Genomic DNA, 16,673 nt, shown 5'->3' on the forward strand with positions numbered 1-16,673 from the left:
AAGCTTTTTCAAAGTGAGATAAGTAAAGGTGCGTGCTAGTGTTAGTATGAGCTTTCGTGGGTCCTCGGAAGAGTTTGGGGGGACAATACTTTGGAGCTTTAACGCCAACAGTTTGACACTTTGACTTCTTTGTCGTTTTACGCTGAGAAGAATTCAGAAGTCCCTCCGATTCCCATATGATATGAGTTTGGTATGGAAAGACTTTAGAATTATGTAGAGGGAAGAACAAATAATTTTTTCTTAGTCACGGTTTAACAGTTCCTTATTTAATTACAATTTTATACAAGATGGTAATTAAATGTATAAGTAACTGATGAGTAGAAATAATCAATGAAGGAATTGTAGGTGACTTTGAGGGGATTGTATCTAGAATCGAAACTTTAATCCCAAGATGCTTTGAAAAAGATGTTTAATTAGTTTATTGAAATGGTAAAATGGACCAGAACTCTTTCTGAATTTAGACTATAAGTGGTATTAAAACTGTATTTGGAACATGCATGAATGGATCATTACACTACCATAAAATATTGTTCGCCCGACAAAATTTGATCCGATGAACCATATTTCGTCAGATAAAGTAAGTTTACCCGACGAAAATTTCCGTTGATCGGGCAAAGATGGTCAACATATATGGTTTTTCCAAAGGCTTTGTGCGACAAAATAATTTTGTTGGGCAAGAACACTTTGTCGGGTAACATTTTGGCACCAAGAGAAAAAATGGCACGTATTTTGTAAATTATTTTAAGATGAAATTTTTAACTTGTAAAGTAAATTAACTTTTAACATAGATAATGTGAATGCATTACAAGCTAAAAAATGGACATATGGCATAAAATAAAAGACAACAAGAGAACAAAACTACTACAAGTGAAATTCATTGCATAGAAGAATTTAGGGCAAAAGACTGTTTACTACTCTCAAGTTTCATGGTTTTCAACATTTAGTACATCAATTTTTTTTCATCCCAGAGTTATACCTAAAGTGTAAATTTTGGGACAGTCTCATACATCCGTTAGTCAAACTGTTAAGTCTCCCGTTAACTGTGACGTGGCGCCCATGTGGACAATGATTGGGCGCCACGTGTCATTAAAAATATAATAAACTATTAAAATAAATAATTAATTAAAAGTAAAAAAAAAAAATCCCCAGATCCCTTTGTCTTCCCCACCCCGACTGTCACATCCCGGCCCGGGGCGGACCACTTCCCGGGCCCACTCCACCATCATAGCACGATATTGTCCGCTTTGGGCCCCGACCACGCCCTCACGGTTTTGTTTCTAGAAACTCACACGAGAACTTCCCAGTAGGTCACCCATCATGGGAGTGCTCTCGTGCGCTACTCGCTTAACTTCAGAGTTCCGATGGAACCCGAAGCCAGTGAGCTCCCAAAAAGCCTCATGCTAGGTAGGGATGGGAATATACATTTAAGGATCACTCCCCTGGGCGATGTGGGATGTCACACCGACCCCCCTCCCTTCTCCATCTGCACATCCATCCTTCCCTCATCCCCTCCGCCCCCTTCATCCCATCCACCCCCTTCATCTTCTCCATCCGAGCACCTCCATCACCCACCCCTTGCCTACCCGAGCCACCCTTTCTCCATCCACTCCTCCCTCTGGCACTTGCTGCAACCCCCACCCTCTCTTCTCTCCTCTGCAACCACCCACTCTCCCTCCCTCTCTTCTCTCCTCTACAACCCACACCAACCACCCTCCCTCCCTCCCGTCCTCTCTCTCTGATTTCCTCACCGGAGCTCCGCCCTCCCTACGCCACCCTCTCTTTTTCTCTCTCTCTACAATTTGAATTTTTGGATTTGGATTGATTGATTAATTGATTGGTTGTTTGATTGAGATTTGGTTGGTTGGTTGTTGTTCTTGAATCTCTGCAGCTAGGCGAGATTTCTGTGGAAGAGAGGGTCGCCGTGCTTCCATCCGAGGACAAGGGACTTGTCAGGTTCCTAGATCTCGACGGAATGGATGGCTGAGTTCTTGGATGTGCAAAGGGAGTGGACGGGACTAGGCCTATGCAGAGGGAACGGGAGAAAAAACGAAAGGGAATCTGGGGAGAAGGGGGAGGGGAAGGATGGATGTGTAGAGGGAGAAGGGATGGGGGGTCGGGGTGGGGAAGACAATGGGGATCTGGGGTTTTTTATTTTTTTATTTTTTTTATTTTTTTACTTTCATTTTATTAATTATTTTTAAATTTTTAATGACACGTGACACCCAATCATTGTCCACGTGGGTGCCACATCATCATTTAACAGCAAAGTTAACAGTTTGACTAACGGATGTATGAGACTGTCCCAAAATTAACACTTTAGGTATGACTCTGGGATGAAAAAAAATTGATGTACTAAATGTTGAAAACCATGAAACTTGAGGGTAGTAAACAGTCTTTTGCCCAAGAATTTAATATCACACATGGATTCTTTTTGTGTACATGTGCATTTTTCATTTTCAAGTACATGTGCATTATTCATTTTTAAAAAACGAGACTTTCCTTTCTCAAGAATTATATCATTATTCATTTCTGTTGAATATAAGTTCTACATCAGAGAATTAAGAAAATAAGATGCAAGATATAAGGGGTCATTTTGGTTTCACATCCTTGTCATACAATATATAAGTATATGGTTCCACTTCTAATAACATCAAGGTCTTTTGTAATAAAACTCAACACCGAAAAATACATGGTTAAGTTGGGACAATATCACTGTAGCTGAGAGTGGATGAGTGGCCCGTCTCTTTGAACATCTGACAGGTTGAACCAAATTTGAAAACAAACGCTCTTAATCACTTAATGTAAGCTCCATGAAACTACAAATACATATTACATACGTTGTTGATCATAAGTGAGATCCACAATCAAGCATAAAAATAAGTTACCACCAATAACCTAAACTTTCAACAAGCTAGCCAACCGCACACTTCACTGTTATGGGATCCTTCTAAAAATACACCTAACATGGGTTGATTGCTTTTGCATGGCCTGGAGAGAGTCCAGAAGTGAGCTAATTACTAAAAAGCAGAATTAGACAGCGAATCAAACAAAGAAATGTACAGAAAACTCAAAAAAGCAATTGTATGCAAATAAAGACTTGAGCAAGAAGCTTCAAAGAGATTAAAAGCCTCCCTCCGAACCCTCGTCATCCCTCTAATGTCATGTATGACATTTCCACACAAACGCTACTACTTTACCTTATTATATTCCATTGCCATCCCACTACCACCACCATGCACACACGCAAAGATAAAAAGACTTCAATCATCGCCACCAAAAGCCCCCCTTACCCCTCCCTTCACATTTCCTCTTCCTCTCAACCAAATCACAGCTTTCTAAATAAGCCAGTCATAAAAGAGGGGCTTTCTAAATAAGCCATGAGAGTGCCTGTTTCTTCCCCACACAGCAACAACAACAACCAATCTCCCAAGCACAGCACCCAGACTAATAACCAAAGTGTCAACTTTCACCTAGGTATTTCGAACTTGGGGGGCTACGAGCCCACCTCGGTTCTCGACCTCCGCCACAGCCCCAGCCCTGTCTCCGCCGAGAAACCCTCCAAAATTTTGGCAATCTCCGACGTGCTGTCCCACTCGAACCATGACCCTGTGGAGTGGGAGGAGCAAGTGGACTGGGACTCAATCATGAAAGACTTAGGGTTGCACGACGACAACGTCCCGAACCTCAAGAATTCAATCCCGCAATTGAATTCAAACGATCCTCAGATTTCGGAGTACCTGCATCCTCAACCGTTCGATCCCACCCAGCTCGTCCACTCCGATTACAGCATCAATCTCTCCGAAGTGTACTCCTCCCAGAATTGTTACGACCATGCGATCAACGACTTCCATCAATCGGGCAACTGGAACGTAGGGGTTGATTTCATAGAGGAATTAATCCGCGCCGCGGACTGTTTCGACTCGGACGAGTTGCAACTCGCTCAGGTGATCCTAGACCGTTTGAACAACAGGATGCGATCCTCCTCCCTGTCGAAACCCGTCGGAAAGCCACTCCAGCGCGCCGCGGTTTATTTCAAGGACGCTCTTCAATCCCTCCTCAATGGCTCTGATACGGCGGCGCGCGAGTTCTCTTCCTCGTCCGACATCGTCCATACAATCCGCGCCTACAAGAGCTTTTCCGGAATTTCGCCGGTCCCGATGTTCTCTCACTTCACAACAAACCAGGCCCTGCTCGAAGCCCTCAACGGATCAGCCTTCATCCACGTCATCGACTTTGACATCGGCCTGGGCGGCCAGTACGCTTCCCTAATGAAAGAGCTCGCCGAGAAAGCTGACGTGGCGAGCCGAAATAAAGGCAACCAGGTCCCACCGGTGCTCCGCATCACCGCCGTCGTGCCAGAGGAGTACGCCGTCGAGACCCGGCTGATTCGGGAGAACCTGTCCCAGTTCGCTCAGGAGCTCAAGATTAGGTTCCAGGTCGAGTTCGTCCCCGTCCGTATGTTCGAGATGATGTCGTTCAAGGCCGTCAAGTTCATGGACGGGGAGAAGACTGCGGTTCTTCTGTCGCCGTACATCCTCCGCCGCCTCTGCTCCCAGAACAACATCTCCGGTTTTCTCGGCGACATGCGCCGCGTGTCGCCAAGCGTCGTGGTGTTCGTCGACGGGGAAGGGATGGGAGATTCTGGAACAACTTCCTTCCGAAAGAACTTCGTCTCCGGCCTTGAGTTCTTCTCAATCATGCTGGAGTCGCTGGACGCATCCGTGGCAGCTTCCAGCGACGTGGTGAAGAAGATTGAAACGTTTCTGCTGCTGCCGAAGATTCAGGCAGCGGTGGAGGCGGCAGGTAGGCGGATTCCGCCATGGCGGGAAGTGTTTCAGGGGGCGGGGATGAGGGCAATGGAGCTGAGCCAGTTTGCTGACTTTCAGGCCCAGTGCCTGTTGGGGAAGGTCCAGGTCAGGGGATTTCACGTGGCGAAACGGCAGGCCGAGTTGGTGCTTTGCTGGCACGACAGGGCCCTGGTTGCCACGTCGGCATGGAGGTGTAATTAGGAGGAGCTAATTAGCATTAGCAGCTAGCTAGAAGACTAGCTAATAATTAAGCAGTTTTCTTCTCTTTTAATTACTCTTAACTATTGGGGATTGGGGTGTAATTATGTGTTTAAGTGTTAAGGTAATGATCCCGACCAATTTGTTTTGTTGGGTTTGGGACTAGTTGTTTTTTTCTTTTTTCTTTTGGTGTATGTTTTTTTTTTATGGTCAATCTTTTGGTGTATGTTTGGTTCCCGTTGTAACTTTTTTTTGCTTGTTTTGGAAGAAACATAAGAGGGAAGCTAAGCAAACTATTGGCAATGTCCCAACACTCAAATTATGAATCAATGGATTATGGATCTCATTTCCTCGTACATAATTTATTTTCTTATTGTCCTTTTTTACTTAGAGTTTAATTTCTCTTTGCATATATTAACTAAAGCATAGTTGGTTATCAGCCTTCTCCCCACATTTGGAAATTGTCTCCCTTCCTTGTTTTCCCTACAACAATAAGCTCTTTAACGAGTAACAGCCTCTTCTCCAATTGTAAGTGAGTATTCAAGTTCAACTTATTGTATGATGTTGGGGGATTTTAAGTCGAGCTGGACTTGGGCTTTGGTGGATATTCTTTTAGTTCCTCTGGTTTGTTTACGTACCAAGTTCCGGAATAACTCGAAAGAATTAGCGTGTCTTTGGAAGTATCCTGGTTGGATTCATGACTCAAAGATAACATGATTTAAGCAAATAATGGGAAGTGAGGTGTGGTGCTGAAGTTAGAAGTTGACCAAGTTTAGCGTGAGAGAAAACTTGTGAATGGTTGCATGGTTTTGAAGGATGAATAATATGAGATTCCTAAGGTTTGAGGATGCCTACATTAACTTAGGAAATTCAAGGAAACCTAGAGGAACCCTTAGAACCCTAGAAAGAAGATTTCCTTGAGGATCCAAGACTACATGCGCTTAGAGAAGAATCTCCCTGCTTGGTGTGATGCAACCTTCAATCCTCTCCCTTTTCTCTCTCTTTCTGTTGTGTTATGTTATGATATCCTTTACGTTGTGACTCCTACACCTTTTTATAGGTGGATGCTAGCTTTCCTGGGTTTCTCCTAGGGAATCCCTTGGTTTTCCTGTTTCTTCTTGCTTTGGCTAAGTCTTCCTCTCTCTTTTCCTCAGCGCAGCTATAACTTTCCTTCTGAGCATAACATTGATGGACGTCGTCGGTCCCATGAAGCCTGCATCGCGCGCCTGGTTCAGAGTGCCTTCTTCCTTGGTTAGCCTTCCACATGCACTGCTTCCGGCAACACACCCATTTGTTTTTCTTCATCGTTCCTTTGAGTGAGCTAAGAAAGGAAATACCCTTTCTCTCTTCATTAATGGATGCCCTGCTCTCACATAAACCTGATACTTTGGATTCTAGTTTCTTCCTAACTGGATTAGTTGGTTTGCTAAGGGAAAAAGGATTTTGGTTTGTTCTCTCCCAGACTTACCTGCGCGACTCAAACTCATCTCTAGAGCATTGTTTTATAAAAAAAATGTAATTTTCTCACTCGTGTGGTTTGGCCCTATCCAAGATAAGAATACACATTTTAGGCTTATTTGGTCCCTATCATTTAACTAGAATTGACAACTCACTATATTTAAGGACATGATTAAAAAAATTGAAAATAAATGATAAATTACTCATCAAGGAAACTTATTCACTTCAATTCTCCTAAAATAAGAGGATTAGAAGAGGTGAACTTCCTTCATGCCTAATCCAATCAAAATAAAAAAAATCGTTCACCTTCATCTTCAATATACCTTAAGAGAATTGTTATTAGCACTCTAAAAATCTCATTCTACACTCCTCACAAGTGTATTTTTCTTTCTAATTATAAAAAGTTTGGAGTGCAAAATAAGATTTTTGAAGTGTCAATAACAATTCCCTACCTTAAATATAGTTAGTTTTTATCAATTCCAATCGAATGATAATAAACAAACTAGACCGTTTAGTGTTATAATTGAATGCAAATTGTGAATTATCCTGTTAGTTAGAGCTTCTATTTCAACCTACTGTGTCTCGGGTTCAGACTTTTTTCGACTTTGACTCTATAATTGGGCCGGTTAACGGTTGGGCCGGTTTTCTTTGAAAAATTCACTAAACTTTTCCATTTCTATCAACTACACATCTCGTGAAACGTAATTAACGGTTAGGAGGTTTCCCTGCGCGCTTTTGCTCTGCTCTGCTCAGAAATGGCTCTTCTCGGATCCAACATCACCAGCGAGGTCCTCCTTCGATTCCATTTTCCTTAACCCTTCACTTACTGTCTGATACATTTATTTTCTCTTTGTTCTCGTTTCCGTTTCGTTTCAACTATTGTAAAAGACTGATCCCCAAATTTTCGAACTCCAATCTGATTTAGGGTTTCTCAATTACTGATAACTTGCGATTAAAATGCTTGTTGAGCAATTTTTGTAATTATTCACTATAAATTATTTAATTTTTTTTTTTTGGAAATTTCAATTTTTGATGTAATTCGTGTGAGTAAAGTACAGGATAATTAATCGTAGGATTAGGAAATTGGATTGTGAAATTCAGTAACTTCGGGAAATTTATGGAAATTTTGTTCATAAATCTTTTTTTGGTCAATAATTTTGTTAATACATCATGAATTTGCTTCTGTGTGTGTATTTATATATCCATGGTTGATGCTTATGATTGTTCACCATTACCCTCATTGTTTTATTTAATATTGGAATCCATTAACTTTTCAATAAATTAAACGCTAAAATTGACGTTTGAGAATATCTGATGCAGGTAGGGTTGAGGTTGCTACTTTGCCCTCTTGGTTCGAACATTGTACTCCGAACTGCATGGTAAGGCATGGTTAATGTGAACTGCATGCTAAGGCATGATGGTCATTTTATTTTCGTTAAACTTGGAATGTGGTTAGTTTATGAAAAGACGTTGAATTTGTGCTCTGGTGTAGTTGTTCTGTGGGGATTGGTATACCAGTATACTGTACATGCAAGGCAATTGAAAGGAAAGATCGTATTGCACAAGAAAAGTGGCTTTTGTATTGGGCAGGTTGGAAATTATTAATTACTTTTATTACTTTCCTTCTTGTACTTTGTACTTGGATGAATTTTCGTCTTATGATTCTTAACTATATACTATCAGGACTTATGCTTCTTTTTTACCCTATCATGCAAGTAATCTAATTTCACTTCAAATGATTGCAGCTTATGGATCTTTCAGCCTTGTTGAAATATTTTCAGACAAGCTTATTTCATGGTAAGATCCGGATCCTGTTCTTCAGAGTTACCGCATTTGTTAAATAGTTAGGTTCTTTATATATCACAATTGCTACCTTTTACATATGTATATTTGCTCAGAATCCCGTATTGAATTGGGTGTAGTTTCAGGATTACTCTAGATCTCTTTAAATTTGTTACATTGACTGTTTCATTAAATTACTGATGAATAAGGTTGTATGCTTCAACTTTCAACCTCAATTTGTTGGTGACTTGAAAAGCAAAAATACAATGTCAGCATTTTGAACAAAGAATAATAGAAAAAGGGTACCCTATACTCTTCCATATGCTTGCACTTTCCTCTGTCTGTGTTGTGACTATGAAACGATACCATTTTCCAACAAGAGTGTTTCATTAGCATTCAAAGTAGAATGTGTTTTCAACTATAGTTATAATTGAGGATCTATTGGCATAAGGAAACAGTATGTTATTTCGGACAATGTTAAAAGAAAATATATCACTACTAATTTTTTCATGTACTGAGTTTGATAGATAACCTCATCTTTATTTTTTGTTGTGCCCAGGTGCCCAATGTATTACCATATGAAGTTTGCATTTCTTGTTTGGCTCCAACTTCCTACTGTTGATGTAAGTTCAGTTTTATTCTTCTTTTTGGAGTGTTTGTATCAATACATCAATACATATGGAAGAAGAATTATAAAGACACCTTTCTGTCACAAAATTCAGTTGGTTATAATTGTCTATTTTCTCTCCCCCTCTCTTGCGTTCACTTCTAGTATGTTATTGCAATCATCCTCACATTCAGACTCGTTGTAACATCCTGGGAATTGTTGCATAATATTGAATAATTTCACCTCAAAAATAAAAGTTCGTTGTTTAAATTTGTTTTCATCTTTCTGTTTTGGATTATATTTTTCCTTTGGTAGATCGGGATGTGATTTCACCAATGAAATTTTCTAATCTTAACCATTTTCCCCACCTACCTTACCACGTGGGCTCTTCTCCTTTGATTATTAACAAAATCGTGTTACTTAATTACTGTGCATATGATTGTAAAGCGAAGCTCATTGCTTGTGAGAATTTGCTAATCTATTTTACGAAACATATTTTCTTTGAACTAGGTTGTTTTTACTTTTTTTGGTTGTCATATCAAGTTTACAGGTAGGTCTTGGCTGTCAGACATCAAAGAAAGGATTAGAAGTCGTTTTGAAATTCTATATATTCTTGTTCTTTTCATGATTTTTATCCAATTTTGTTGGAACATCATCTGTTAAAGAAGTTGACAGACGCTTGGACGAAAAGAATTGCATATTCATTTGGATATTTATGGGTGCCTTAGAATGCTTTGTAACGTTTCACAGCTGACTGTGGTTATGTGCATACATATGAGATATTGACACAAGGAGAAAATTTTGTTGTAATTAACTACCTGCTTTTTTCTATAAAATGAATTAGCAAGTAATTTTGCCCTTTTTGCATCAGGGAGCGAAGCAGTTGTACACAAGCCATCTACGCCCGTTCTTTCTGAAGCATCAAGCTAGAATTGATCGAGTTTTGGGGCTCACATATGGCGAAGTGGTATTCCCTCTGTCTTTATACAGTATAGATAAATATGAGTTTATTGAATGTTACTTTGGTAAGAACTAAGCAGGACCCCTGAAATTGTTGGTATGGATCCAAATGAACTGCTATGGAAGTGCTCCTTGTTGTTTACACTTTGTGGCTAAAATACTAAAATGTACACTCATTGAGGTATATTGGTTTCTATATTGCAGCATAAACTCCTTAGTGCACACCAAGCCGAGATCGAGTATGCTAGGGTTATGATCATGAAGATTTTGGGTTCAGGTGAGAATGATTAATCCCGACCTCACACGCCTGAAGTTTAGCTATAGTTTCTCTCCTACATAGTGATTGTATATACTAGAATGATACATCATTAGGTTACAAAGGCTAGTAACTGGTCCCTGTTTTTTAAACTCGCCAGTTCATTTTCGTTGATTACAGTTTGTTGCCCTCCCGTGTTTTTAACAGACCAGCCGCCTAATTCAGATGTACCCCGGCAGAATGCGATTGAAGGCCAGATCAGACCGCCTAATCCAGACCTACCAGGGCAGAATGTGATTGAAGACCAGACTAGACCAGCACCAGTTTCGGAGTCTGATCACGAGGATTAGTGTTAGTATTAAAAAGAGAATTATTATTGCTTTTCGGATGTATAGTTTTGAAATTCTTTCCGGCGCCATATAGAGATAAAACTACTTCCCTCGAATTAGGTTGTCTAAAATCTTTTGTTTGTCCATTGATTAGTAAAATCTCCGAAGTAGCGGAACATATTTCTAAAGAAAAACAATTTTGGTGTAAATTACTCTTCTAGCATGTTATCTGTCGATTAGGCAAATATCAAAAGCTGGTTCATTATTCTCCACTCTGTCAGATGATGTGTAATTCAACATTGTGGACCTTAATGTGAAGAATTTAAAGGTTTCACGCACAATTGTGCGTCCGACTCTTATTAGAGTAAGCAACTATCGGTCTAAACAGAACTTTTAAACGATTCATGCTATTTGGACCACCTTTGCTCGTTCAGTAAAGACGGTCCAAATAGCAGCACTCTAAAGTTTCCAAATAAGAGCGCGAACCGGACGACGCCTTCATTCGGGGGCATCACTTTGGATGAGTAGGGAAAGAGGAAAAATGGGGGACAAGAATACAAAGCCACAAATCGATTCAAAGACTACAAATACCAAACGGAGGTCAATCTATTATATACTCTTTCCAATGATACAACAATTTGCATGGTTCCCACTACTCGGAGGATCCAACTCAACAGCTATGTTCATAAATAAACGTTACTGTTACAGATAAAAGGGTTAAAAGTGTTCAAATTAGTAAGGAAAACAAATTCTCTACGCTCAATTCGCGGAACGGTCGTGGCTTTCCGGAGCTCATAAATCTCTGTTACTACAAAGCGAGACTACTATTCCATCTCAGCTGTTTTTGCCCTCACCACCACCAGGCTGCTGCTCAAGGTTTGCTACTAAATCAGGTCCGCACACTCGTGTCAATTCTTCCTGCATAGCAGCACAAACGTACTTTGTCAAAAGATGGACTGCACTCGTGCAACAGATTAGTGAAACATTTCGGGCAACTTGGATTGCTTTTAACGCATCATGCTAGAACTCTAATCAGCAAGGATTCTCTCCCCGATGGATGTCATACAAGTAAAAAAATAAGAACAAAGTGCAAGCGTATAGAAACGGACCTTTATATTAGTATTCTCTGATGTAAGTTTCTCACATTCCTCAGAAAGCCTGTGCAGCTCCTCTCTGAGGCCATGATTCTCATTGCTCAAAACCTCTACCCTTGCTTGTAGCTCTTCACACTCAGCCTGGAAACACATAAGAAACGGAAGAGCGATTTAGACATGAATTATTTTTGTTCAAGTCTAAGCACATGATTATTTAAAACTTATCATCGTCCTGTAGCACAGGATGCATATCCAAAAAGGCAGATAGAACAAGAAATTCCTGTCAACAAGTACAGAAGTACATATGTACCTGCTTCCGTAATCTTGACCTCCTAGCTGACTCCCTATTCGATTGCTTTCTTTTCTGTCTTTTCAGTTCACGTTCGTCCTGTCAAAATCATGAAAATCAATGATGAGCTAAAACAACTACCAAAGTGCATTTTCGATTTTTAAGAGAGAAATTTATGAGTCACCATGACTAGACACCTCTGCAAATTGTAAACGGAATCCAATTTCAAAGTACGAACTAAATTGAATGACCAATAAAATTTAAGTGTAATAGTTTTACTAACAAACCATTAAAGTTATTAACAAAAATAATACTTTCATTCAAATACAAACACACACACACGTAGTCAGGTTTTCTCTTGGCAGACAATCTAACATGTTATTTTACTCGACTGTTATCTAGACCATTATTAGGTAGGATCTTGTTTAATTGTGCTTCCAGACTGGCAGTCTTGTGCCAAACTAAAAACGCCGAACGTAACATGCCAAACATCTAGACCGATAAAGTTTTGCATGAAAAACGAATAGTAATACTAAATAACAATTTAGAAGAAAACAGAAAGACACGTACTTGAATCCAATGCTCACCACCAGCTGATGGGGCACCCGACGGATTTCCTCTCACTTTTGCTGCTCCAGCTCCAGCAGGGGATGCATTCCATAAGTCCATTCCAATATTCAGATTAGTTCCAGGCATAGAGACAGGCTTCCCAGGCACTGAAGCCTGAATGGCCCCAGTGCTATTCTGTGCATTTGCACCTGAAAAATGAACTGTGAGAAAATCATTTCAGAAAATATAACAAAAACAGGCAGTAGTATGAACAAGATTAATATACCATCGGCAAGCATCTTGTCAAAGCTCCCCTTCTTGTTTGTACCATACTCCTACAGAGAAATTGGGTGTTATCATTAGAAGGAAAAGAATGCATCATACAAAAAGAATGTTGTTAGGTTAACATGAAACTCTAAAGACGGCATCCAAGTTTTGATGTTTGCAAGCATAAAGTGGCCAATGCTAGTTTTCAACATGGGTTTTGAAAGCTTCCAAACTCTGCTAGCCATTTTTAGGTTAATATGAAACTCTAAAGACGGCATCCGAGTTTAGATGTTTGCAAGCATAAAGTGGCCAACGCTAGTTTTCTAGATGGGTTTCAAAAGCTTCCAAACTCCGCCTGCCATTTTAAATAGTTACCAATATCATCTATAAGTAATTAGATGTAATGCACATACACACCTGATGGTTAGCATTATCATCACTTCCATCAGAGGAACCCTCGCTACCACTTTCACCACTACATTGCCAAAAATTTACAGTCAGATCAAGGCACAGGGCCGATAGATAAATGTTCTATGGAACACATGTCAAAAGAAGAGAACAATCTAAAAACTTGTCAAAAGCAAGAATCCAAAGCAAAGATCAGCACACCTTTGTGAAGCACCATCATTTCCTGAACCTGAAGTTGCCTTTCCACTCTCCACAGCCTTGCCACCAGCCAAACTTGCATTTCCTGCAGTTCCCTTGGTCTTTTTAGTTGAAGCCCGCTCTTTCCCATCAGAACCCTTCCCTTCCAACTCCGGGGCTGGTTGTGGTGCGCCTGGAGTCTACAGAATAATTGGATAAAAGAAATACGCTGATTAGGTAGAGATCTTCCTATATAACAGAGTCCATTTTTATCTATGAAGAAGGATGCACATGTAGAGGAATAGCATCATACCGTGACCATACTAGGATGAGCATAAACTCCACCTGGAGGATACATGGCCGGATATGGAACTGGAGTTCCATATGGCGGCATCATAGGATGCTGAAAAATAGTAAACAACAACAAAGAATAAAAACCACCTCTTTTTGGAAAAAGAAGACGCAAACAAAAAGCAACCGCTCCCTAAGAAACATGTATGTCAGTGTATAATCCCAAAGCAAAAGACGTACCTGGGCTCCCCACATATAAGGGTGTGGAGTTGGGGAAGCAACAGTGGAGGCGAAAAAGGGAGGCGGAGTACCACCAGGACCATAATAAGCCTAAACAAGAAAGTTTTCCGTAAGCTATTAAACTCATTTATCAGGATATCAAATATATCTATCTAGCTTACTTAAAAAAAATTACATATTGATCCAGAATGTGTTTTCATCATGAACCTGCATAGAGCTGGACCAATCGGGATACGAAGGTGGTGTTGGTATTTCCTGCACAATCATCAGAAACAGATTAAAAACTCGAACCGCGATAGGATTGAAGACGAGGACAGAGGATGGAACTGAGGGAATTACCTGAGCTGTTGAAGCTTGTTTGGAAGGCTTAGGAGGAGTACCTTCTTCCCCAGTCCCCATTTTTCTATTGGCTCAGCAAATACCCCTTTTTAGTTCTAAATTTACCAGATCACGTTTATTCTTCAAAATAATCTAGGAAGCACCTGATAGACACCATAATTAACGGTCCTCAGATTCACTAATTACATGCTTAAATTTAACAGACACCAAAATTAACAGTCCCCAGACTCACTAATTACATGCTTAACATTTAACATCAACAAAATCACTAATTCAATTAATAAAATACAAATTACTTGCTCAATTGTTGAAAAAATTACATTCGAATTCTCAAGTATTTACCGTTCAGCCGCACAGATTTGAAACCCAAAGCTACAAAATTTACCCAAAAGTGGATTAAATTACACCTACCCTTAATCCAAAATTATATAATTTTCCCACATCAAAGTTCAAAATTCAAATCAACCATTACAATCAAAAGCTGATGGTAAATCAAATAGCAGCAGCAACAGATTGACTTATGCAAACAACACAGAAATCTATAAAATAAAATAAAAAAAGCTAAGATTTTTGGCACAAATTGTAGAATACAAACACGAAATCGAAAAGCAACTAAGAAGAATCGGGCCCGGAGACGCGTGATTCGAGAGAATCATAAAAGGAGAGAGAAAGAAGAGATAGACAGAGAAAGGCAGACCTGCTTTCATGGCGTTCAGAGAGAGTGAGGTGGAAGTCCAGGTGGAACACCACTTTATTTAAGATCAACGGCTACCAAATTAGGAATCTAGGGTTTTTCGATTTGGAGAGAGAGAGAGAGAGAGAGAGAGAGAGAGAGAGAGGAGAGAGAGGGAGGCTGTGTCTCCGTGTGTCCGTTGGCTGCTGGGCTTTCAGTTTGTCGTTGTTTAGTTGGGACGGGGGAGTGACTGGATATGTTGTGTAGGAGGGAGATCCAGTGTGGCGGAGGTGTACCGGAAGAGAAGAAGGGGGTTAGGGTTCGCCGGGGGAGACACGTGCGAGGAAGAGGCGTCCAGCTGTCCACGTTTCACTGGAATAGATCGTGACGGTGCATAAGCCACGATGACTCATCCTGACAACTACCTTTCTTTTTATTATATTAATTAATTAATTATTACTTTATTTTATTAATTTATCTTCTTCTTCCTCCTTGATTGGCGGCCACGTCGACTTAAAAATTGTGAAGTTATTATTTATTTACTTATGAGTTGAAACAAAAAAAATAAGATGGCGCCATCCACACAACGTCTTTCATACTCTCTTAATTTCTGACTTACCGAATCGAATGAATTGAAGGAACTGATAAAAAATTAACAAGAGTGTAAGAGAAATAAAAAAAAGTATGAATACCACTCCCTATTTTAAAATGTACCGTGAAGTATTAATTTTTTTTTCAATTTACACTTAAAATTTGAGAAGTAAAAATAAATGTGTGAATAGCAATCTTAACAATATTGAATTTCAAAATGGACCTCATTTTACACTTAAAAATATTCAAATTGTCTCAATTTACGTTTATAGTTGGATTAATTTTTCATTATATTGGCAATAGTGAGCATGATACTTTCATATGGACTAATGTGTAAGTTATATTTGTATTATCTTGACACATGATATAAATTAATATAATTTTAAAACTTAAAACTTTAGGTGCAATGTGAAAAATTTAGAACCACATACCCAAAAGCGGAACGAAGAATTTTTTCTTGCATGGGCTAGTTGAAATTAGCACAAAAGCATATATTCATTATTTTGTTTATATAAAATTGTATAATAATCAACATGAAGTAACAAAAATGAAATATAAACTATTCTCAAATCGTACTCTACTAGACAAATTCAAGGACGATATAAATAATTAAATAAAGAGATTAAGAACATACTAAAGGTGACATTCATTGGAAAATCTCAAAACGAAGTAAGAAAATTGCAGAGATAGGATTTAATGGTCGATTAAAATAAAAAAATCTTTTTCCTTTCCTGAGTACAAATAGGATAAAAGGATGGACAAGGGAGAGAAAACTCATTTATTATTTTTAGTATAAAAAATATTATTTATTACTTATCATATACTAAATAAACATTAAATAAAACTTAGATATGAGGCCAAATTCAATAAGTACAGGAGCCGGGAAATTTCCTTTTTTGTTTGAAAAATTGTTGATACATTTTTGCAATTTCAAGCACGAATTTAAGGTAAAATTACTCACAATTGTCGCCAAACAAACTCGGTTGCCCATGGCCTTTCACAAATTGGTCTATAGGTGCAACAAGACTGAATGGAACGGTACTCCCCCAAGTATTGCCACTTACTTGTGAAGTATAATGTAATGCCATGATTGGCTCTTAAAATAAACATTTGTACCGAACCACTTTTGAATTTATGGCTAATTTGGTATTATTGTGCTTTGAAAAAAAACTGTTTCTGATGTGCTGTGATAATAAGCAGCAGAGTGTTTGGTAAACTTTTTGTAAAAGTGCTTTTGAAAAAAAAAAACAGTATTATAGTGTTTGATAAATTTTTATGTAAAACAGATGTGAACAAAAGTTGGTTTTTCAAAGTTGGGTTTTGCAGCTTTGTGTTTTTTGTTTTTTTTCACAAAAAA

General features: G+C 39.1%; 3 protein-coding genes across 5 annotated transcripts; 2 read left to right on the forward strand and 1 right to left on the reverse strand.

The window, feature by feature from the left end:
• The first annotated feature begins 3,122 nt into the window (after window positions 1-3,122).
• LOC126613906 (scarecrow-like protein 15) lies at window positions 3,123-5,367 on the forward strand. Its single transcript, XM_050281521.1, has one exon. The coding sequence runs from the start codon at window positions 3,378-3,380 to the stop codon at window positions 5,007-5,009; it is 1,632 nt and encodes a 543-aa protein (XP_050137478.1). The 5' UTR covers window positions 3,123-3,377; the 3' UTR covers window positions 5,010-5,367.
• Window positions 5,368-7,135: 1,768 nt separating this feature from the next.
• LOC126613914 (HVA22-like protein k) lies at window positions 7,136-10,663 on the forward strand. The gene is made up of 8 exons (XM_050281530.1): window positions 7,136-7,252; window positions 7,785-7,843; window positions 7,957-8,054; window positions 8,210-8,261; window positions 8,806-8,869; window positions 9,725-9,820; window positions 10,018-10,090; window positions 10,277-10,663. Exons 1-8 carry the CDS (start codon window positions 7,220-7,222, stop codon window positions 10,417-10,419), a joined length of 618 nt encoding a protein of 205 aa, XP_050137487.1. The 5' UTR covers window positions 7,136-7,219; the 3' UTR covers window positions 10,420-10,663.
• A 323-nt stretch (window positions 10,664-10,986) lies between these two features.
• Window positions 10,987-15,015, reverse strand: LOC126613911 (G-box-binding factor 1-like). 3 transcript variants are annotated; one of them, XM_050281526.1, is made up of 12 exons: window positions 14,750-15,015; window positions 14,053-14,195; window positions 13,921-13,968; window positions 13,714-13,803; window positions 13,496-13,585; window positions 13,207-13,382; window positions 13,015-13,072; window positions 12,617-12,665; window positions 12,352-12,551; window positions 11,803-11,880; window positions 11,508-11,633; window positions 10,987-11,316 (listed from the first exon to the last, which is right to left on the reverse strand). In XM_050281526.1, the coding sequence occupies exons 2-12, from the start codon at window positions 14,110-14,112 to the stop codon at window positions 11,233-11,235; spliced, it is 1,059 nt and encodes a 352-aa protein (XP_050137483.1). In that variant the 5' UTR covers window positions 14,113-14,195; window positions 14,750-15,015; the 3' UTR covers window positions 10,987-11,232. The 3 variants fall into 3 exon arrangements, with proteins under 3 accessions (XP_050137483.1, XP_050137485.1, XP_050137484.1); XM_050281528.1 differs by having other exon boundaries at window positions 12,352-12,539; window positions 14,750-15,012; XM_050281527.1 differs by lacking the exon at window positions 14,750-15,015 and adding an exon at window positions 14,373-14,691.
• Window positions 15,016-16,673: the final 1,658 nt, after the last annotated feature.

This window comes from Malus sylvestris, chromosome 2 (assembly GCF_916048215.2).
Source record: "Malus sylvestris chromosome 2, drMalSylv7.2, whole genome shotgun sequence".
NCBI classification, from domain to species: Eukaryota; Viridiplantae; Streptophyta; class Magnoliopsida; order Rosales; family Rosaceae; genus Malus; species Malus sylvestris.

Coding starts and splice junctions, on each gene's coding strand:
- LOC126613914 (XM_050281530.1), top strand. CDS start 7,220: ATGGCTCTTCTCGGATCCAACATCACCAGCGAG. Junction 8,055..8,209: donor GTGGCTTTTGTATTGGGCAG/GTTGGAAATTAT, acceptor AAATGATTGCAG/CTTATGGATCTTTCAGCCTT. Junction 10,091..10,276: donor CATGAAGATTTTGGGTTCAG/GTGAGAATGATT, acceptor TGTTTTTAACAG/ACCAGCCGCCTAATTCAGAT.
- LOC126613911 (XM_050281526.1), bottom strand. CDS start 14,112: ATGGGGACTGGGGAAGAAGGTACTCCTCCTAAGCCTTCCAAACAAGCT. Junction 13,969..14,052: donor AACAAGCTTCAACAGCTCAG/GTAATTCCCTCA, acceptor ATGATTGTGCAG/GAAATACCAACACCACCTTC. Junction 12,666..13,014: donor ATGATAATGCTAACCATCAG/GTGTGTATGTGC, acceptor ATTTCTCTGTAG/GAGTATGGTACAAACAAGAA.
- LOC126613906 (XM_050281521.1), top strand. CDS start 3,378: ATGAGAGTGCCTGTTTCTTCCCCACACAGCAACAACAACAACCAATCT.